This window comes from Urocampus carinirostris, chromosome 2 (assembly GCF_059441175.1).
Source record: "Urocampus carinirostris isolate Australia breed hairy pipefish chromosome 2, RoL_Ucar_1.0, whole genome shotgun sequence".
NCBI lineage: Eukaryota > Metazoa > Chordata > Actinopteri > Syngnathiformes > Syngnathidae > Urocampus > Urocampus carinirostris.
Window position 1 is genome coordinate 46,096,753 of NC_142350.1, and position 23,281 is coordinate 46,120,033.

Here is a 23,281-nt window from a genome sequence, read left to right on the forward strand (position 1 = left end):
TATTTTCACATGACAGTGACGGGTATCAAAGCGCAATCACTGAAATCCCAAAAGTGCAATTTGAGTCTTAAAGTGACACTGGCCACTAAGTGTTGCGATATTGTGTCATGCAATTGAGTACTAAAAAGCAGGAGGAGGAAAACAAACTACAGAGACTCCAAGTGACCAATTTTTCTTCTATTGCCTGTTGATCAGTCGTAAGCTTTATGTTTTTTTTTCAATACCCGCACCAGCAAAATGGCGGACAATGTCATCTCCCTCTAGGTGAGGGTCATGTTATGTAAAATAAATACAAATTCTCCACCTACGAGTAATTTAAAAATGTAGGTTTAAATGATTGTTCATGTCTTTTTATTTATTATTCAAATTTAAATGCTGTATTATTTTTAAATAAATTATATTATTTATTACTATCCATCCATCAATCAATTATCTGCATCCTTTATCCTCAGTAGGGTCGCAGGGCTGTTGGAGCCTATCCCAGCTATCCTCGGGTAGTGGGCAGGGGACACCCTGAACTGGTTGCTAGCCAGTCGCAGGGCACACAGAGACAGACAATTTACTCGCTCATTCACACCTAGGGACAATTTGGACTGGCCAATTAACCTGACATGCATGTTTTTGGAATGTGGGAGGAAACCGGAGTGCCCGAAGGAAACCCACGCAAGCACGGGAAGAACATGCAAACTCCACACAGGAGGTTCGATCTCAAGACCTCAGAACTGTGCCGCACACGCGCTAACCACTGCGCCGTGGTGCTGCCCTATATATTACTAGGAGGCGCTAAATAATAAAAAATATCCCTCTAAACTGTTTGACAATGATTCTGAAATGTAAAATGAAAAGTATTTCAAAAATAAATTAAAATGAAAATTAGAGCAGGAGGGGAGTTAATCCATGGATATTTAGGTACCATTTTAAATTTTTAAATATTATGTTGAAAATAACTCAATTAAAAAATAAATATTGAATTAAAAATATTAATAAAACATATTATATATAATTTATGTATTAATCATTTATTTCTTAATTTGTATTATATTTTATTATTGTTACTCATTATCATTATTATTATTATAGAAAACTTGACCATTTACAATGTTTGAAAAGTCATTATAACATATTATTTTGTATTAATACAATTTAAAAAATATACAGAATAATAATACATAATAAAATAATCAAATATATTATATATAATCTATCCATTTATTTTTGTTTCATGTTTTTTTAATTTAAATTAAAACAATTTATAATGTTTGAAAAATTCTAAAAATATTTTTATATGAAAAGGAAAGAAAATAGAAAGAAAAAGAATAAAGGGAAAACGGAAATAGAGGTGAAAAAAAGCCAGAAAAAAAGAAAAATGAAATAAAAGAAAGAAAAATTAAAAAGTTGTGTAACCTTAACATCGACATTGCTGATAATAATTTATGATTTTATATTATGTCAAATATATCAAATTTCTCAACCTATGAGAATTGTATTTGTTAAAACATAATTGTTATTATTATTATTTTTTATATATTACGTTTTTTATAGTACCTGGAGATGCTTAACAATACACACTGTCCAAAAGGACATTTGAAAAACAAGCAAAAATACATGCATTATCATGAGGGTAGGCTTTTTTAAAAATACTTGTTCATCGAGAATTTGTATTCATTTTACAAATAATGAGCCTCACCTATAGGGGGCTGACGTGATTGTCGGCCATCTTGCTTTTAAAGGGTACCCCCATGAGCCAAAAACCTTGTGAAGAGCAAAAACAATAAAAGAAAAATGATCCAGTTTTGTCTCTTTAAGCCTTCGTAGTTCTTATTCCTCCTTGTGCTTTGCAGCACTCGTTTTTGGTAGCACTACACAATAAAGCGACATATGGTGCTTAAATATTACACAATGTCTCTTACTTTCAAGTTCTGTGCTACGAGCACATCTTAACCTGCATTTGCTGCTCCACAGTAGCAACCTGCTTTAGCTCCTCCGTCTCAGGACTTTGTTGTAGCGGGGCATCATCATCACCCACCCCCAACTCCCACACGGACCCCACCCCAGTTTCCGCTCTAATGCAACTTAAGCTATCTAGCGCCCACTTCCTAAAATGGCCACTCAATCCCAGGTATATTAGAGGACGCAGACAAGCGTGGGCGCAAGCTAGCGCCGCCGTCACTGTCAACGAACTCCGCCGGGGATTCCTCGGCACCCCCGAACCCTCGGAAATCTTCTCCCCCCCGCTGGCAGTGTCCACAATTAGCGCTACGTTGTACGGCATCCAGCAAAGACCGAAGACCCCAACCAGGACCAGGAGGATCACCCTATGTTTAAAACTAGAGGGAGGGCGTCGGAACCAAGGGGCAGCACACGAGAATCCGATGGCGAGGACGGCGATAGCGGCGAAGACGTGGTGGGCGATGCGGGCCGCTAGCCGCCTCTCGGGAAGGTAGAGACTGAGGACACATTGGATTTTGTCCTCTTTCCATGGGTGGCGCTCCAAAACCAGAAAGAACCAATCGGGTACGGTGAGGATTAGCGAGACTAGCCACGCCAACAAGCAGCTCAAGTGGACCCGGATGGGTTTTTTGTGGGAGAACAGCTGCTTGGCATGAAATAGCCACATGTAGCGGTCCAAGCAGATGATGGTAAGGAGGAAGAGACCACAGAAGAAGTTGAGCTAAGGAGAAGAGGAGAGGGGGTTTTAAGAGCAATCTCATTCCTTCCACTTCCCCTCCATTTTGTCTCTCTCTGTAGCAATAGTTATCTTCTAGTGGTCATTAAAAATTACCTCTACAAAATTAAATAGTACATCTATGTAAAAGTTGAGCTAAAGAGAAGAGTGGAATTGAAGATCAATCTCATTGCTTTCCCTTCCCCTTAGTGTTGACCCTTACTCTAGCAAGTGACCATCATCTAAATGTCATTAAAATACCTTCTTTAGAAATATCCTCTAAAATTATATATCTATCCAAATGTTAAACTAAAAAGAGGAGTGGGATTGAAGATCAATTTGGTTACTTCCCCATTACCTTGATTTTCACCTTATTCTAAAATTAACTGTCTTTTAAAATAACTACCAAATAAGATCATCGAGTGCTGGTTGAAAATATTGAAGCGCACAGGGAGCGCAGTTGCTGTGTTTTGCGGAAACGTGGCTCACGTTTAGCATTCCGGACGCTAACGTGTAGCCACCCGGAGCTACCCGGAGCTATCCAGCTTCAACGCCGCTATACAGAGACACGAAAGCCGGGGGGAATCGGAGAGGAGGCGGACTTGCTAACACAAGGTGGTGTAGCTCTGGATTTTCACAAAGAAAAGATTTCCATCTGCCGCAGGGATGTCGAACTTTTGGACTAGCGTGACGTCATCCACTCCGCTACAAGCACCCCTAGGGCATCATGTTAATCTGTTCATAAACAACGGGGTAGACTGCTGGAAGTGTGAATTTCCCTACGGGGGTGAATAAAGTATCTATCTATCTTTTAGAGTCAATGAAAATAACACCTTCTTTAAAGATATCTTCTAAAATCATATATCTATCTAAAATTGAGTGAGAGAAGAGTGTTATTTAAGATCAATTTCATCACTTCCCCTTTCCATGAATTTTGCCACTGACTCGAGCAATAACTACCTTCCGGCGGTAATTAAAAAAAAATTCTATGAAATACATTCCAAAAGTTAATCTTAAGCGAGAGTGGGATTTCATATCAATCTCATTACTTCCCCTTCCCCTCCACCTCTATTACTCTCCTTACTCTAGCAATAACTACCTTCCACTGGTCATTATAAATTACCCTCTTTAAAAATAAACTATGTTTATATATCTATGTAAAAGTTCAACTAGAGAGAAGAGTGGGATTCAAGATCAAGCTTTTTATGTTTTCTTCACCTCAAATTTGCTAACTTACTATAGCAAAACCTACCTACAAGTGCTAAATACACCCTAATCTGTCTAAAAGTTGAGCTAAAGGGATGGGATTTCAGATAATTCTCATTACTTCCTCTTCCCCTCCATGTTTCCCCTTACTCTATGAAATGTAACTTCTAGTGGTCATTGAAAAAATAACAACTTTCTAATAGTATATCTCTCTCTAAAAGAGGGATAAAAAACTGTGATGTAAGATCAAACTCGTTTTGTCCGTATCATATTTCCTTCCACATGGCCATCACTGTGACGTGAAAAAATGTATCTCCATTTCGTGTAAACCTTCCATAAAAGGTGGAAAAAAAGGAAAAGACATGAACACATATTTTGTTAACATAACAGAAAATTATATATGTGAATATGTCAGAAGTCAGAATTAATCAATGATATAAATTATAAAGTTATTTCTGGTTGATAAAAAAAAAATTATATGTAAAAAAAAAGTATATTTTATATTATATATATATATATATATATATATATATATATATTGTTTTTTCTTAGCATAATGTTGCTGTCATGTGAAAAAAACGGATGTTCAAATTTAGTGTCATTTTTGTATGGAAAAATGTAAAAAAACAAAAAAAAATTTCACATAACAGCTAAGATAAAGAATAAGATGTGTGAAACAGACAATATTTCTCATTCCTAACCTTAAAAAAACTCACAAAACTATTGTATAGAAATAAATTATGAAAAGAATCCTGGTGAAAAAAAATCCAACTTCATAACCTAACAAATCTGTTTTGTGCCAACATGACATGTAAAAAATATAAATTAAAATATCTCCGTATTTTTCAATATCTTTTTTTTAATATAAACCTCCCATAGAAGGTAAAAAAATGAAATAAAGCTAAGATATTTTTTATTGCATGACAGAAAATTACAAGTACAATAAGATAATCACATTATACTTTATATATTCCTATTTATATATTTCAAATCTTGTATTCTATTATTACATATTACATGATATTTTGATATTTCCAAACCTTAAAAATGACGGCGCTAATCCGGCAAAGCGCGATCCCGACACACCATCCGCAACTCCGGGTTGGCTGCGCCGCCCACAGCGGTAGCGTTAGCAACAGTATCACGTCGGCCACGCCCAGATTCAGCACCAAGATGTCTGACGTTCTCCACGCCCGTTTCTTCAGCACTAGCGCCGCCAACAGCAACCCGTTTCCAATTAATCCGGTCACCAGAATCACCGAATACACCAGCGGGATCCAAACCCGGCGACTGCCGAGGGATTCCGGGTCGTCATCCCGGTACACGTAATCGTCGTCGTAATCGTAGCTGGCGTTGAGCCGGAAAAGACCGTCTAGGTCCACATCCATCTCGGTCCTGACGGGTAGGGACAAGAAGACGGTTTTAAAGATTTGTCATTTCACGTGGGAATGTGGCGACATAAGCGCGCGTAAAATCGGAAGTTTATCGGTCACACGCTACAGGAAAAGGCCCCCACGCTCCTCGACGTGAACTTTAAGTGACTCTTCTGCTTTTTGAATGCACAAAATGTCAGGAAGTGTGACGAAATGTTACCCAGCTCATCACAGGGTAAATTCATATCTCTAAAAAAGATCGCAATATGTACAGATTGCCAAAACCAATTCAAGTCTTTTGAGCATTAGCTGTGGAGTCCCTCAAGGTTCTCTGTTGAGAACTTTATTGTTTTTATTGTATATGAATGACCTGTGTACTGAATCGTCAAAATAAAAATACAAGGTTCTGACGTGTATAATGCGTTTTCTTTTTTACATAAAAAAACCCTCAAATATTAGGTGTGCATCATACATAACGTTTTACGGTAGTATCGCAAAACATTCGTCGTAGGGGGATTCGAATCAAGATCACGTGGTGAAGCAAAGATTTCTATACACTGAACCACCAGTGACATACAGTAGGAAACATGGAAAAAGGTCATTGGTTTTATCTCATTATGGCACTTTTTTAGTCTGTAACAAAGAAATATTTTATATTTGATGTGCATTTCACATGTTAAAATGACAATAAATTTGTCACTTACAAAGCTTGGAAAAGAATATCATATTAATTGAATTTATTGCCATTGTAACATGTGAAACGCAGAACAAAATTAACATTCATCTCTGGTACCGGGACAAGAAGCAATGCGATACTGACATAAAATATACTGCATTTTGTTTGTCATGTATACTTCTGGTGGGCCGGTGGTCAGAAATCAGTGCTCCCGCCGCTGTGACCCAAATTTGAATACCATTCCAAGCAACCACAAAGTTTGAGCTGAGAAAACTCCATATGAATTTTATGTTGGTTGGTTGGTTGTATTCCTTAAGAACTTCTATGACTGATCAATTCAATATAAAACACAATGTCATTTATTTTGTAAAATTGTTGCAAGTAAAAATAACAACGCAGGCAAAGATATTTTAAATGGAGTTATTGTCTGTAGCGACAACCCATTTGTTTTTCTTTGAACGGGTAAGATTAAAAGGCAGTTTGCTAATTTATAGGAAAAACGTACTAACTATAACTTAACAAAACACAAATGGAAAGAAGACACAGGACAAATATTGGTACACTAACAATATCAAATGGAACAATTAAACATAAAAAAGGAACTGCAAAATATATTCGAACACTACATTTTAATGAACAAAACATGAAAGAAAGACAACTCAGAACATATATTGGAACCCTAACTAACTCCAACTGAAAAAAACAAAAAAGGAAAATGACACAAGACATATATTGTAACACTAACAGGGTCAAACTAAACAAAAAATATGCAAGACAGGCAACTCAGTACACATATTGGAACCCTAGCTAATGAACAAAACATGAAAGGAAGATGAAGAAGGTCATAGCTAAATTATCATGTGTAATACTTCTTTTTTCTGTGTACATAAAAAGGTGTAAGAATAAATAGGGCGTGCCAATTTATAGTGGAACACTTACTAACTATAGCAGAACGAAAGATGAAAATAGGACAACACAGAACATCTATTGGAACACTAACAGTAACTAAGTTGAACAAGTTATTAGTACCAATACCAGCCTATTGATACCTACTAAAAACAGGAGCAGATGCCAGTATCAGCTGGAATTTAGATACTGTACCTGAATTTTGATCAATATTAAATAAATGCAATGTTAAGGAAAAATATTATGTTGGGCTATTAAACTGAAAAAAAGTATGTCTCTAAATATCTTAATGGAAAATTAATTTATGTTGAGCACAAATAAAATAGCTATTCTTAAATACTATTTCATAATTTTGAGTATTTAAAGCAACTTAAATTAGAAAAAAATATATCTAAATACTGTACTTTAAATTTTGGGTGAACATTGAATTTCATAAATACCAAAAACTACAATTTTTAATTTATTGATTAAATACTCACTTTGAGGTGTTCTGAATAGATATTGTATAACGTAAATAAAAAGTGATTAATTATTCATTTTTGAAACTCTAGTCCTGAACTTTTGAGTATTTTTAGAGATGGCTTGTTGTGATGTTTTTTTTCCATTTGAATGGGGTCATCGGCGTCATCGACGTCATGGACCAACACCGATACTCTAAGTCGCTACTAAACAAAGACAAACAACAGCAGTCACCTCGATGACTCGCCCATTTTGGAGGTTTCATCATGTTGTGAGGTAATATTCAAGTCACTCCACTCGCTCATGACACTTGTCACAGACGTCACCTTTTTTCTTATGTTTATAGATTTTGTCTACACTTAATTCAACTTTTTATTTTACATACGATTACATTATTTGGTATTATAATTAAGGATCGACCGATTTGGGTTTTTCAGTGCCGTTACGATTATGAGTATTAAGAAGAGGCCGATAATTGATAATTGGAGAAGATATTCATTTGCTGTAAAAGCTTAAAAATAGCTGTAAAAATGTTTAATAATGCAAAAAGAAACAAAGAATATTTATTATAAATAATTGATATAAGACTAAGAATTTCAACACAACTAATTTGACTAATCTTTTACTTAAAAGAAAAACTAGCAGTGCAGGAAGTAATTTAGCAGCACTCCTATGAAGGTACATAAAAAACTTAAATAGCTCCCTTAATTATTACAATAGCTAAAGAAAAATGTCAATACAAGCAACATGACTTAAATTAACTTAGAAAAAGTGCATCTAAATTTCTATGGCCCTCGCAGATTTAAAAGTTTGGGCACTCCTAAGTAATGTTATGGTAACAGCTAATCACTCAGCCTTCCACTTTGGTGAGCCTTTTATGCTTCGTCTAAATCACAAACATACATGTTTGATTGATAAGTCAAGTCATGTTTATTTGTGACACCCTTAATCACAAAGAGTCTCAAAGGGCTGCACAGACCACAGATTATTGCAAACCAGACTATAATTACACCATCCCCTGATCTAAAACCTACATGAGGGAAAGGAAAAACTCAAAAACCTCAACATGAGGAAAATGAAGAAACCTTGAGAAGGGACAGCACATGAGGTAATCCCCCTTCCAGGATGACCAGGCTACAATGGATGTTGCAAAAACAAGTAATACACAGATATCTGTCCTTTCAAACACACGTTAAGAATATTACAAGACATCTTTTTTTCCATCTTCGCACATTGCTAAGATTTGCCCTATGTTGTCTCAGTCGGATGCGGGGATTATAATTCATGCGTTTGTTACCTCCCTTCTCCATTACTGTAATGACTACTCTCCCGTCTCCCGAAGTCCAAAATCAGAGCTTTCAGCTGGTACAAAATGCTGCAGCGAGGCTTTTGACTAAGACAAGAGAGTTTGATCACATTGCCCCAATATAATCAACCTGCATTGGCTCCTTGTTAGCTTGAGATGTGATTTTAAGGTTCTGTTGCTGAACTAATGTTATGATAATAGCTAATACTTCTCTCTCTCTCTCTCTCTCTCTCTCTCTCTCTCTCTCTCTCTCTCTCTCTCTCTCTCTCTCTCTCTCTCTCTCTCTCTCTCTCTCTCTCTCTCTCTCTCTCTCTCTCTCAGCAGGGCTTTAATCAAGGTGCACGAAAAAATAAAAACATCGACTAATTTAAAATTCAATTTGAGTTTTTTCTGTCTCTGTCTGTCGGTCTGTCTCTCTCTCATTCGATCGCGTATTTTAACTTTAGGCGGGTGGTTCTGGTCTCCATTAACTGCAACAACAGAGGGATCTCTGTATTGAACGTTTTTGGGACGTCTACATTTACAATGGACATCCAAGTTCAGACTAGTAATAGGTGTCTATATTTATACACCTCGTCTAATTTTACACGATAAATACACCTCTCGATTCTAGAGTCGAGAATACCGTAGAAGCCCGTACACAAGGTGTTTATTAGAGCGCTTTCAACCATTCTCCGCCTGCTCCCCTCAAATACTCAGTAGGTTAGGTACAATTGAGCAACTATAAAATCTAAATATAAAGAGAAAGAAACTTTAAAAAATCAAGAGCTAAACACAAGGTGCTCACCTTTTACGGAAGATGACAGCTGCAAGGTTCGCCTTGATGGGGAAAAAAACAGGAAAAAGCTCTCTAGCACACAAAATAGTTTTTTTCTTCAAAGAAAATGTGCGCAAGACTTCAAATTCTGACTAAAAACGAAAGCAGAAATATTCCCATTCTTACACTCTTACGCTGACGGGGGTTTGCAGTTAGGAAATCATGTCGCGCGATGGTAACTGGTTCTAAAAAAAGGAATTAAAAAAAACACACTGCAGGGAAGAGAACAGCACGAAAAAACTGCGCGTTTCACTAATTCGCTGCAGTAGATAACACATTATTAAATCTGATTTATGAGAGTCAACAAATGTCACCTAAAAAGCGTCCACAAGACATCTTACAAACGCAAACACAGCAACCACATACGTGCATTTCAAAACAAAATAAAAGAGTCGTCCGGGCATCACAGCAACAAAGCTAAATGGTATGTTTCGTCTAATCAAATTTATTATATATTTCAATGAATATAAATATGCAAATATAACATTTTAATCGTTTTTACAAGACATTTAATATTTTTTATCTTTTGTTTTGAAGACTAGTCTAGAGAGAATTGAAACATCCGGTTCTAGTTTCCTTTTTACTTGATGCTCGTGAACAAAGCATGACACAACGTGGGTGTAGTAACTGCAAATCGCCGATAGAGGGGGAACTTTAGTTAAAGACCATGAATACCTCGACGGCATATGTGTAATTACGAAATAAAATGTCTTAAGTCGTCTGAGCGTTAAGGTCAAAGCACTATATGATAAATCTCTACGTTTTATTGTTATTATTTTATAAGATAAAGCGAAAAACTGGAAAATACTATTTGGAAATATCTAAATTATTCAAGTAATTTAAGATATATATATTTATTTTGAAGACAACCTTAAAACATTTAGAACATCCGGGTATGGGGTATTTTTACTTGACACACAATGCGGATGTAGTAATGGGAAATACCCTTAGAGAGCGCACTTTAGCTGTATTCAAATCGGTTGTGTTTAATGTATTCTGAAATAAAAACGAATACACTACAGTTTTACATATTGCCCATGTGTCCTGATACTCTTTTTCACCTTATTTATTTCTTTTAAGTATTTTATTGCATGTTTATCTTGCAGTGCCGTTGTTATGCCGAGAAATGCATCCCTGCTGAGATTTGCATCCCCTAGCTACTATAACCACGTTTACCTCGTTTTATCTCACTCTTATATCACTTTTCGGGAATGTAATGGTGAACATATAACCGAAACCACTTCTTCTTGCATTTGTTGGGAATGTAATACAATTTAAACCATTCTGTCTTTGTATTTGTTGTGAATGGAATCGAACGGTAATGCACACCGTATATAAATCACTTTTGAGCAGGTAACATGTTTATTTTGCCCTTTTCTACTCAAATCGCTCGTAACTGTTATGCACTCTACTCTTATTATGCTGAAATAAGATTTATGGTAGAGTGCATAACAGTTCTCAAAAATGATTTATATACGGTGTGCATTACTGTTCGATTACATTCACAACAAATACAAAGAAGCACTGGTTTATGTTGTATTACATTCCCAACAAATGCAAGACGAAGTGGTTTTGGTTATATGTTCGCCGTTGCATTCCCGAAAAGTGAGATAAAACGAGGTAAAAGTGGTTATAGTAACTAGGGCACAGGTGTCAAACAGGCGGCCCGCGGGCCAGATCAGGCCCGCTAAGGGATTGAATCCGGCCCGCGAGACAACACTCAGAGAAGCGCAAGAGAAAAACAAGCTGCAGGTGTAAATATGTCAACTTGATGTTGCCGAAGCCAGGTGTCTCTCACAAAGACACTGTACTTGTATTTCTCTCTCTCTCCCTCTCTTTCTCACCCCTTTTCTCCCATTCTCTGTCTCTGTCCCTTTCACTCTCTGTGTCTCTTTCTCTTCCTTTATTGCTCTTTGTCTCTTTCTCTCTCTGTGTCTTTTTAACTTATTTTGCTCTAACTTCCTTTTGTCCTTTTCTCTCTCTCTCTTCCTACCCTTTGCGCTTTCTTTTCTCTTTTCTCTCCTTCTGTCTTTCTATTTCTCTTTGGATTTCTTTCTTCCGCTCCCTTTCTTTCCCCCTCTCTCACGACTTCTCTTTTTATCTCTTTTGTTTCTCACCCTCTCTCTCTTTCTTGGTCCCGCCTTCTCTCCTTTTCTCTCCCTCTTTCTCTTATTTCCTTATCTCTCATTTTCTTTCTCTTTAATCTACTAGTCCGGCCCCTGACAGAATGTTTGTTCTATCGTGTGGCCCCCGAGTTAAAATGAGTTTGACACCCCTGAGCTAGGGGATGCAAATCTCGGCAGGGAGACATTTCTCGGCATAACACCGTGTCTCATCTCACTGTAAGATTAGATGTATGCAACGTTATCAATGAGAATAATGACATTCTGATTCTAATATTTGAATAAAATAATTAAGACTGTCTGATAAAAAATTGTTGATCATCAAATGCAGGGGTATTCAACCTTTTTAAGCTACAACTACTATTTGTTACTAAATAGTGCAAACTGCACCCAGTTTGATATACATTTCTTAAATAGTAAATTAGCTAGATGGCTTGCTAAATAGCAAAAACATTAGCTTGAAAAGTAAACAGGTAAACAACTAAAAGGGAGCTAGATAGCTAGTCGTAGGAGTAAAAAGCCATCTAAATAGTTAAAAAGAAAGCTAAAAACAAAGCTAAATAGCTAGCAAGAAATGAGGTAAGAATTTAGCTTGACAACTAGTGTAAGCGTAGAATGTGAATGCGTGAATGATGTCAGTCATAGAGTTTGTGCGCATTTAGTTTTAAAGTTTGGTGTGTTTTCAATAAACGGGTACCGACGGTTAAGCGGGACTGCACGGTTAGCGCGTAGCCCCACATTTCAGAGGTTCAGGGTTCAAGTCTCACTTCCACAGCCTCCCAGTCAGGAGTTTGTATGTTCTCCCTGTGCATGTCAGGTTAGTTGGCCAGTCCAAATTGTCCCTAGGTGTGAATGAGTGAGTGAGTTGTCTGTCTCTGTGCAACCAGCTCAGGGTGTCCCCTGCCCACTGCCCGAAGACGGCCAGGATGGGCTCCAGCACTCCCGCGACCCGACTGAAGATAAGCGGTGCATATAATGAATGGATGGATGGGTGCTGACGGTTGTTGCTCTCCAAAGAGTTTCTGAATAGTTTTTCATGAACGAGGAGCAATCCATTACCCACACAAAACGACATGTTACACTGGCAAAAAAGCCAACATTTTAGCTAAATAGCATGCAAAAAATGTAAAATGGTAGCTAGATAGCTTGTTAAATAGCTAAAAAAGTAGTAAGTGAGCTAGCTTGAAAGCTAAAGTTATCCAAATAGCTTGCTGAAAAAATACACATAATATTCCTCATTCGCTTTGTAAAACACATAAATTGGAATCTTTTTGTTTCCAGTAAAATAAATAATAATAAAAGATGAATAAAAAGACGAATAAATACATTTGTTTAATACACAAATGTATTATCATTCCACTGTCTTAATTGCTTGAAAATGTTTATTAATACTTGAATGAAAACGTTTTTGTCCATGAAGCCCACTTTTTTCACACCACACAATCATTTCTGAATGATTTAAAATTCAAAAAGAGACAGCGTCGACAGAATAGTTTTTATTCCAACAAAGTCTGTTTTTCAAACATTTTAAAGCAACAACATTAAACATTAGGCGGAACTAAAATACCACAGAGAACCAGTTTCCAGGCATAGCTACTCACTCCACAATTAGTTTTAAAGGAGTTTCCCTTTCACTTTTCGAAATGAGGGCCTCAAAAACATTGTTGAATATTATTTGTTTTCAGAGTGCACTGGTTGGTTGGATTCTTTAACCACTATGGTCGTAGGGGCACCATTTCCTGTGGTGGGTCTTGGGCAAATACAGCCCAGCGGCGCACATCCCTCTCCAGGCCAACACCTGAAAAGGGCTAATATCAGCTTAAAAGACACAAAAACATCAAGTGTCATCAATTTTCTGTTAAGCTGGTTTACACTGCAATAGTGGGTGACCCTACAGTACAGTGAGGGTGTCAGACAACCCAGTTGAATTCTGGTTTTGGTCAGTGACCAACATGTCTTTGCTAAAATGTGCATGTTTTGCTGATCTGAGAGGATGTTAAGAGCCTTCTTCAGGTCATTTTCCTCACATGCTCTTAACATAATGTTTTCTTATTTTATTTTCAATTTTATTTGTACATGTGTTTGTGTGTGTGTGTGTGTGTGTGTGTGTGTGTGTGTGTGTGTGTGTGTGTGTGTGTGTTTGTGTGCGTGTGTATTTAACATTCTGAGAACTAAACAAATACTGTGTTTTCCAGACTGTAAGGCGCACCCAAAGAACCCAAATTGGCCAGAAATTTGAACGTGCGCCTTAAACATTGCCTGGCAAAAGTATTGACAAGTTACAAAAAGGCATTATGTCTAGTTTCATTATCACACTATTTATTGTCGCCGCACCAGATGTGTTGGACAAAGAGTAAATAGGAAGTGATTAAAAATCGGAATCAAATTTTGTTTCACTTTTTCTAAGCTATATGATGAGTAACAAGAGTATGAGTATGAATGTTAAGAGAGTACTGTGATTGAATTTGTATGGTTCAGAGACTTTGAGCCTGAATGCAGATTTGAGAAGGAAATTAAATGTTTTTGAGATGAAGTGTTTGAGGAGTATGTTAGGAGTGACAAGATTGGATAGATTGAGAAATGAAATTGTGAGAGACCGAACTGGAGTAGTAGTGGAACTGAGCAAGCGTGTGGATAAGAGAGTACTCGGTTGGTTTGGACACATGGAGAGGATGGATGAGGAGCGAATGTTGAAGAGGATCTACAGATCTGAAGTAAATAGAATGTTTAGACGTGTTCTAAGGGATGGGCAGGGCACCTTGATCTGGTGCGCCTTATAGTGCGGAAAACTGGTACATTTTGATTTGACCCAGCTAGCTGATCAGGGATTCATCTCCCCACCATAACAGAATAATACGTGTTTTCGCTCTCGGCGGAGCTGTAGGACCCAGTGTTCTTCCGCTTCCTTTCCTTCCAATCCGCCTCCCCTAGACACCCCCTTTCCCCTAGGACCCCTCTGCACATTTTTCCCATCTCCCTCCGGAACTTAACCCCCACAAATCCATACAGCATTGGGTTGAGTGCGCAGTGTGCCAGACCCAAACTCTCAGTCACTACCGTCCCCATGTCAACCACCCGTCCGAATTGGCAGCCCCCGGCCACGGCACCCAACCGCTGCAGGCCGTCCGCTAACTGGAATCCGTTGTAGGGCGCCCAGCACAGAACGAAAACCGCCACCAGGGAAACAATCAGCCGCAAGGATTTGCGTTTTTGCCGGCGGCTAGCGTTGCACAGCGAGCGGAAGATGCGAACGTAGCAATAGAGCATCACCAGGAGAGGAAGGCCGAAGCCCAAACTGACGCTGAGGAGCTGTAACGCGGCATGCCACTGGGGGGCGTTGTGGGTGAACCACACCTGGCAAAGAAGTCGACCGGATCCAGGCCCAGTGTGATCCTGCCACATGGAGAAATAATTATGAGAATAAGTAAATATCTGCAAATATATGCCATATAAAAAATACATAAAGGAATCCAATAATAAATAACCATATGCGATAAATGCAAATAATCCACATAGTTATGAATGTAAACATTTCAACACATACTTAATAGAGAAAATATTTAATTTTAAACATTTCACCTCAAACTACCCACTCCCCCTTAAAGCCTATCCAGGAAGTATGCTTTTAAAAATGCTATAGTTTTTGGAGGTGCTTGAGCACACCCATAATATGGCTGGTTACGCCAGTGTTGTACACCAAACACACGAAAATATCCAAAAGTATTTTGTAAAATACCCAACAAAGTACCCAAATAAATAAATGACAAGCTACATGACGAAAGGCAAGACTGATGGATTTAAAATGTAAATATGTTATTCTACTATTGCATACTATTCTTGCTTAGTGTGCCATTCTCGCCTAGTTCAATAGTAGTAATATTGTTGTTACGATAACATGTTGTGAATTTAAACAGGTGTTGATACGATAACATGTTGTTGTGAAAACAGGTCTCAACTGTTTTTTTGTCACTCCCCCTCCCTTTAGCAGAAGAAACCTTATGTAAACTAGGGTGTTCCTAATTCAATAAAAAGGCAAGGATGAAAGAGACTTTTTCAGAGTGTCTGGTAGACTGTAACTGGCAGTCTCTGGTCATTTCTCCTTGCAAGTAAGTTATACTCACGTCTCTGTGTCTTCTTTGAGTGCAGGTTTTATTATAAGTGTTGGGGTTAACCTAACAAAGACAAAATACATCCTCACCTCAGTCACCTGCTTGTAGACCACATCCACCCCTCCCAGTGCCAGGCAGGCCACCCAGATAAAGGCACACGCCACCTGCGCCTGGCAGGTGTTGCGCTTCCATCCGGAGCTAACCGCGTGCACCACGGCCAAGTAGCGGTCGAAGCTAATACACGCCAGAAAAAGAATTCCGCTGTATCGGTTCAGCGAAAACAGTGCGCCCGATACTTTGCAGGCGACCACGCCGAAGACCCATTGGTGCGTCCACTGCGTGGCAAACAGGGGTAAAGTTAAGGCCAGGAGGAGATCGGAAACCGCCAAGTGGAGGAGGAAAGTGTCGGTTAGCGAAAAAGAGCAAGCGCCGCCGCGACATTTTCGGTAGCGGCGTAGCACGGCTAGCACTAGCGCGTTGCCCACTACTGCTAGGAAGAAAACGAGCATGAAGACCACAGGCAAGTATTTTTGGGCGAAGGTGTAGATGTCCTCCTGGGGGCAGGGGGTGGCGTGAGACCGGCTGCTCTCCGGGGACAATGTGTCGTTTTCGTAGTCGAATATCTGCAAACATGAAACGCGTTTTATTGGGTTGTGGTTGTTTTTCTGCCACTGGATGACATTGAGGCTTCATGTTGGATATTAGTGATACTTTTTATTTTCCAGTCACTTTTCTTAACTAAGATTTTGGGGCTACTGGAGCCAATTGTGTAATCCATCCATCCATTATCTGCACCGCTTATCCTCAGTAGGGTCGCGGGGGTGCTGGTGCCCACCCCAGCTATCTTCGGGCAGTGGGCAGGAGACACCCTGAACTGGTTGCCAGCCAATCGCAGGGCACACAGAGAAGGACAGCTTATTCGCACCAAGGGACAATTTGGACCGGCCAATTAACCTGACATGTTTGGAATGTGGGAGGAAACCGGAGTGCCCGGAGGAAACCCACACAAGCACGGGGAGAACATGCAAACTCCACACAGGAGGTTCGATCTTATGACCTCGGAACTGTGCCACACACGCACGCGCTAACCACTGCGCTGCAGCGCTGCCCCCAATTGTGTAATGTGCTTTGTTATATATTTTTTCATTTATTTTCTTGTGTAGTCACTGATTATGTCGTGTTTTTTTGTCATTTACCGTATATTTTGACATATACAGTACTGTATGTATTTGGGTATCTATTTTGTATGTATTTTGTCATGTATTTTTTTCGTCTATTTTTGTTGTGTGTTTTGTCATTTATTTTGTCATGTTCTTCGACATTTGGATATTTCGGTATCTATTTTATCATTTAACATGTCATGTCGTTAGTCATTGAGTTTGTCGTTTATTTTACCATCTATATTGGTGTGTATGTTATTTGATGAATGAATGTATTTTGACACTGTGTACTGTAGTTTGTCATTTATTTTGTCGTATATTTTGTCATGTATTTTAAAATTGAGGTATATTGGTGTTTATTTTATCATCTATTAGTTCATGTATTTTGTCATTTAGTTTGTCATTTACATTATTGTGGTTTGTGGTGTATGTTGTGGAGTATTTTGGCATTTATGTATTTAGATATCTATTTTTATCATTTATTTTTTTAATATATTTTGACATTAATGTTTTTCCCTATGTCATGATTACCGATTTGCTTCGCCTGTGCCCACCCCTTTGGCGCCAACTGCCTCGGACTCTGATTGGCTCTCTGTCTCTATTTAGAACCACTCCTGTTTGTCCGTCTGCAAACCTCAGTTTACACTAGCCAAGCCTTTTTTCAACCCTGACTCCCACCTGTTTTTTGCTCCTGTCTGTCCCCCGGCTTCGACCCCTTTTTTGTCCCCGACCACGTCTACTCTCCTTTCTTGGCTTACGATTTGCTTCCGACAGCGACCACGTTTTTGCTCTCCTGTCTCCGCTACTGACCCGTTTTTTCGTTCCCGACACTGCCATCGCTCAACACGAAAGATCCACTTCCGCGTTCAGAGCGACCTGCTTCCCGCATCCAGCAATCACCGGATCGTGGGTGCAACCCTTTCTCTTTCTTCCAATAAAACTTGTAACAAACGCAACGCAAGTGGTTCCTGTCTCCGTTCTTGTCCTGACACCCTATGTGTTTTGTCATACACGTTTCTCATGTAGTTGTGTGTTTGGTTGTGTGTTTTGACATATTTATATTTCTGTATGTATTTTCTCGTTTATTTTGCCATTTCTTTTGTCGAGCATTTTGCTGTTTGTTGTGTCATATATTTTGGCAATTATCTATCTTGGTACTTATAATGTGTGTTTTGGTATGCATTTTTGCGTGCACAGGATACCCAGAGATGGTTACCAGACAATCACAGGGCATACAGCAGAATGTTCCCCCCCCAAAAAAAATGAAACACTCAGGGAAAACGTGTAAATTGCACACTTAGAGGAATTATACCCAGGAACGTGAGGCAGACATGACTTGATGACATGAGTAGGTCATGTTGGATATTAGTGACAAGTGTTAGACTATTTTCATATTAGAAGCGTGTATATTTCCACATGAGAACACTTTTCTTCTGCCACTTGATGACACAAGTTCTTCATATTAGCAACATCCATACATTATCCCCAGTAGGGTTGCGGGGATGCTGGAGCCCATCCCAGTTATATTCGGGCAGTGGGCAGGGGACACCCTGAACTGGTTGCCAATCTGTTGCAGGGCACACAGAGACACAACTCATTCACTCGATAACACCTTAGGACAATTTGAACTGGCCAATTAACCTTAAATGCATGTTTTTGGAATATGGAAGGAAACCGGAGTGCCCGGAGGAAACCCACATAGGCACGGTGAGAACATGCAAATTCCACACTGTGAGGCTGCGGTAACTGGACTTGAAACCTGAACCTCTGCCGCCCCAATATTAGCAACAATGATTTTCAAATACTATGATAAAAAACTGAAAATGTGCAATGTCATATTCGAATTTTACTAACATAAACACAAACAATAAGTGTTATATAATGTTCCTAATTTCTGCTTTATTTGTGATGAAAATATTCTCCATTTCAATCTCATGGTTAATTTTCTTGTAAAATGTGAAATATAGGAGACAAATAACACATCAAATACAAATGTATTTATCCCATCTAAAAAATATAGAATCAAGATACATATTAAAAATATGTATCTTTCTATTTGTTTCTAAAAGTGCTACAATGTTCTATATGTCATTGTTTTTTTAATTTTCTTTTGAATATAAAAATAAAAAATCTCACCCAATAGTCCACAGTGCTTGTCATGTAATCATCCATGTTTTTTAGTTGCAGACGTGGAGGCGAGAAAATGACCTGCAGCCTGCTAAAGGCACAAGAAAATCTGTTTTTCGCAGCAGCAACTGCATGGATGAGAAAAAAAAGGGAAGAAGTCACGATTTCGGGAACCGAATCCTCAAACTTTTTTGGACATCTGCAAACATAGTTTGCTGTAGGAATGGATGAGTCGCTTATTTTTGTCTTGCAGGAAATTGTGACACGTTTTGGAGCCCCCCCCAAAAAAAAGAAAAAAGTGCTGCAGACACAATTAAAAACACAGACAGTGCGTGACTGACGAGGACGCTGTGGAAAATAAACAGAAAAAGTATCAGTTTTTTTACAAAAGTGATACAGTTTGACAATATACTATAAACAATGTAGTAACAATCCAGTATTAGGTCATATTTGCATACACCATAAGAGAGATAGCCTCCTTAGAACACCTGAGTAGCACACTCTAGGACCACTTTTTTTTACCACAGTTTCTCTAGCCACTCATGTTGGCCAACTGGTCATCTTTTTCATTTTATCTTATATTATATTTCAATTATTTAACATATTTTACGGTTTCCGTCTCTAGCCACTCAAGTCAGCCACTTGGTCACAGGCTATGTCTCACCACTATTGTTATTCTTAGCTGTTCCAGCTTGATCCTTGAGTGTCACTCGCCTCCCACAGCTGGTCATGCAGGAGAACGTCGCCAAATTCCATCATTCAGGCGTCTGATGCTTTTTCCCCCACAATTTCCTTCTCTAGCCATTCATTTCAGCCACTTGGTTACAAGCAATGTCTCACCACCATTGTCATTCTTAGCTGTTCCAGCTTGATCCTTGAGTGTCACTCGCCTCCCACAGCTGGTCATGCAGGAGAACGTCGCCAAATTCCATCATTCAGGCATCTGATGCTTTTTTCCCCACAATTTCCTTTTCTAGCCGATCATGTCAGCCACTTGGGGACAGGCTATGTCGCACCATTATTATTATTCTTAGCTGTACCTGCTTGGTCCTTGAGCATTACTCACCTTCCAAAGCTGGTCCTGCAAGAGAACGTCGCAAAATTACATCATTCAGGCGTCTGATGCTTTTTCCCCCACAATTTCCTTCTCTAGCCATTCATTTCAGCCACTTGGTTACAAGCAATGTCTCACCACCATTGTCATTCTTAGCTGTTCCTGCTTGGTCCTTGAGTGTCACTCACATTCCACAGCTGGTCCTGCAAAAGAACGTCGCTGTATTCCGTCGTTCAGGCGTCTGGTGCTTTTCCCTCCACTGTTTCGTTCTCTAGCCACTCATGTCCACTTAGCTAACCACTATTTTCATTCTTAGCTGTTCCTGCTTGGCCTTTGAGTGTCATTTGTGTTTTTTTCCGTGGTTTCTTTCTCCAGCCACTCTCATTAGCCACAGTTATGTGTCACTGCTATTGTTATTGTTTCCTGCTCCTGCTTGGTCCTTCAATGTGACTCGCCTTTCACAGTGTGTCATGATAGCAAACGTTGCTGAGTTCTGTGATTCGGGCATTTTGACTTTTTATGCAACTGTTTCTTTCTCCAGCCACTCATGTTAGCGTCATGGTATAAGTCAATGGCTGTTCGCTATCTGCTATTGTTATTTCTAATGGCTCCTGCTCTGTACTTCAGTGTCCCAGCTTTCCACAGCAAAAATGTCTAGGTTCCAGGATTCAAGTATCTGGAGCTTTTTTGACACTGTTTCCTTCTCTAGCCTCTTAAGTTAACCACCTGGATGTATGATATGTGTTGTGTTGTTCTGAGGAAGAAAAAAAAACAGTTTCAGTGTGTTGATGATTCACTTCCACATATCTAGGCTCAGTTAAAAAAAATCTTATTTCCCTCCCCGATTTATATTCTTAAACATCTCGGCCGCTCAAAAAGAGAGGAACTGATTCGCCTTGTGGTTGATTTTGTCCCGACAGGGTGGCTTGGAGTTGGTTTTCTGGCTATGTCTGCCCTTGACCAACAGTTTAGATATGTATGCAAATATGTTTGCACTTCTTTATCTATAGGAAAATAAAAGGAATAATGTAAATGTGGAATTTGGTGCATACAAACCTACAAGGTGTATTCTCTAACTGCATCTTCAATTTGATTGCATTTTAATAAACTGGGTGGAACTTTAAGATATAAAAAAACAAAAATCCCAAAATAGGACAAAATATGTCCTCTCCTATGATAATACTTTTGGCATGCTATATATTAAAAAATAATACCTCTTCTTTTATTTCTTGTTTTAATCACTGATTTAGCTGTATTTTGAACCTTGATACATTGTAATTAGCTGGCTTAAATTTCAACACTTTCTCTTTGAGACTGGGAGGTCGCTGGTTCGCGCCTCGACCGAGACATACCTAATTGGTATAATGGCGGCGCCCTCTGGCTGCGGCTGCATCGACTCGCTACAACGGGTCAGGTGTATCGACATTTCGTTCTGTGTACATTGTTACAAAGAATGACAATACAAAGGAATTTATTATTATTATTATTATTATTATTCAACATTTCAAAAATATCAAAAAGCCCAAAATGGGACGCAACCCTATAGAAAAATAGTAGTACTTTTGGCATGCTTTTTGAATATTTGTAGCTATATGTTTCTATCTGTATATACAATCAGATACTTATTAGTTGTGTGGCTTTAATTAACTGTACTTTAATGCCCCCTACAGCTGTGGAGAAGCATGCAAGATGACTATCAAACTTTTTTTTTTTCAAATTTCATGATAACAACACATCGATTTCACTTCCTATTTTGGTTTTGGAGGGGACATTTATATTGAAGCGAGTCTAAGAAGTCTTGCTTCTCTTTTTTTTATTGTCTTCAAAATTATTTACTGTATTTGTGCAAAAGTAGCCATAAAAAATGTGCTATGTAAAGCTAAATAATTTTGATTTTTCATTGAAGTAATTTAAAATGCGACAGCACGGCAGGTGAGTGGTTGGCGCGTCTGCAGAACAGTTCGGAGGTCATGGGTTCAAATCTAGCTACCAGCCTTCCTGTGTGGAGTTTGCACATTCTCCCCGAGCTTGTGTGGGTTTCCTCCGAGCACTTCAGTCTCCTTCCACATTCCCAAAAACAAGCACATCAGGTTATTTAGCCAATTCTAACTGTCCCTAGGAGTGATTGAGTAAGTGACTTCTCTGTCTCTGTGTGTCCAGTGACTGGCCACCAGTTCAGGGTGTTCGCGAGCGCCACGTTGGAGATCCCTGCGTTAAAGCTGGCCTCTGATCGGAAGGCGCTATTAAAAAACAATCCTGGTTGGCCAAACACTCCATCCCTCAAATAAAATAGTGGGAAAAAACCCGAACATGGAACTATAAATCCTTGGAAAAAACAAAGTGTCTTGCAATGACAAAATCGCACTACGTCGCATCGCAATATCAATTCGATTTCAGTTAATCGCACAGCCCCATTAGATACGATAAAATCCATCTCTCATCCATTCTCCGCTGTACAGTATCTTTTTTGGGCTATGTTAAACAAGTGTAAAGAAACTTTACCAGTCTTAAGTGTGAACTGGCAAGTGGCAACTCACATTTGGAGGGCATTATCGCCATCTAGTGTTAAAAGGTGTAATTGACCCTCAGTCAATTCTTTCTTTGTTTTGCTAAGGAAAATGTGTTATGTTTTCTAAATGGCTAGACCTCGAATGCAGAACCATGAGCAGATTTAGTTTTCTACAAGTTGAGAGCAGGTAGAGGAGGCTGGCCAAGATCAGGAAACTCGTATAACAGGAACCAAATCATGCAGGACAGAATTCACCAGCGACGTGCTGCTGCGACGGCCAAGCTTTTATAGTGGGTTGATAAGCCACACATTGCATAAAAACAAACAAAGAGAAGCACAGCACACAAACAAATCCCAGGACATAAAAAAGGCATACAACACACTGAAAATAGCTCCACGACCCTGTCTTGGGTTGCGACCCACCCGTTGAGAAACATTGCACTAAAGTATAAAAATATGGACTTGCCCTTCAATTAAGTGTGGACCCCAGCGTGAGTCAGCAGGGATGGGCTCGGCCGCATATCGACTGAGGACATTGGGGCACTTTAGAAAAGGTTTGAATGGATGATTTGTTCATTATATTACTTACTGTGCAAATACAAATACACAATTGATGGGCTCACGCTTCATAGAGGGTGCGTAAACGCCACACCTGCCTCCATTTTCATTCCTCCTTTGCTCTTCAAATACCGCCATCTGATAAAAAATGGAAAAAGACACGCCTTGAAATCAAACAGGTGAGTATAAAAACCCACCTTCAACGGTGACGTTTGTGTTTTCCCTCGGCGGTC

The 23,281-nt window shown here is 39.0% G+C and overlaps 2 protein-coding genes across 2 annotated transcripts; both read right to left on the reverse strand.

The window, feature by feature from the left end:
* Positions 1-1,090: 1,090 nt before the first annotated feature.
* cxcr3.3 (chemokine (C-X-C motif) receptor 3, tandem duplicate 3) lies at positions 1,091-9,730 on the reverse strand. The gene is made up of 3 exons (XM_088327993.1): positions 9,379-9,730; positions 4,912-5,266; positions 1,091-2,671 (listed from the first exon to the last, which is right to left on the reverse strand). The coding sequence occupies exons 2-3, from the start codon at positions 5,257-5,259 to the stop codon at positions 1,925-1,927; spliced, it is 1,095 nt and encodes a 364-aa protein (XP_088184119.1). The 5' UTR covers positions 5,260-5,266; positions 9,379-9,730; the 3' UTR covers positions 1,091-1,924.
* Positions 9,731-13,052: 3,322 nt separating this feature from the next.
* Positions 13,053-19,127, reverse strand: cxcr3.2 (chemokine (C-X-C motif) receptor 3, tandem duplicate 2). The gene is made up of 3 exons (XM_088327994.1): positions 18,937-19,127; positions 15,730-16,263; positions 13,053-14,924 (listed from the first exon to the last, which is right to left on the reverse strand). The coding sequence occupies exons 1-3, from the start codon at positions 18,970-18,972 to the stop codon at positions 14,361-14,363; spliced, it is 1,134 nt and encodes a 377-aa protein (XP_088184120.1). The 5' UTR covers positions 18,973-19,127; the 3' UTR covers positions 13,053-14,360.
* Between the last annotated feature and the right edge of the window lie 4,154 nt (positions 19,128-23,281).

Coding starts and splice junctions, on each gene's coding strand:
- cxcr3.3 (XM_088327993.1), bottom strand. CDS start 5,259: ATGGATGTGGACCTAGACGGTCTTTTCCGGCTCAACGCCAGCTACGAT. Junction 2,672..4,911: donor TTAGCGCCGTCATTTTTAAG/GTTTGGAAATAT, acceptor TCTTCTCCTTAG/CTCAACTTCTTCTGTGGTCT.
- cxcr3.2 (XM_088327994.1), bottom strand. CDS start 18,972: ATGGATGATTACATGACAAGCACTGTGGACTATTGG. Junction 16,264..18,936: donor CAAGCACTGTGGACTATTGG/GTGAGATTTTTT, acceptor TCATGTTTGCAG/ATATTCGACTACGAAAACGA. Junction 14,925..15,729: donor TCTACAAGCAGGTGACTGAG/GTGAGGATGTAT, acceptor TCCATGTGGCAG/GATCACACTGGGCCTGGATC.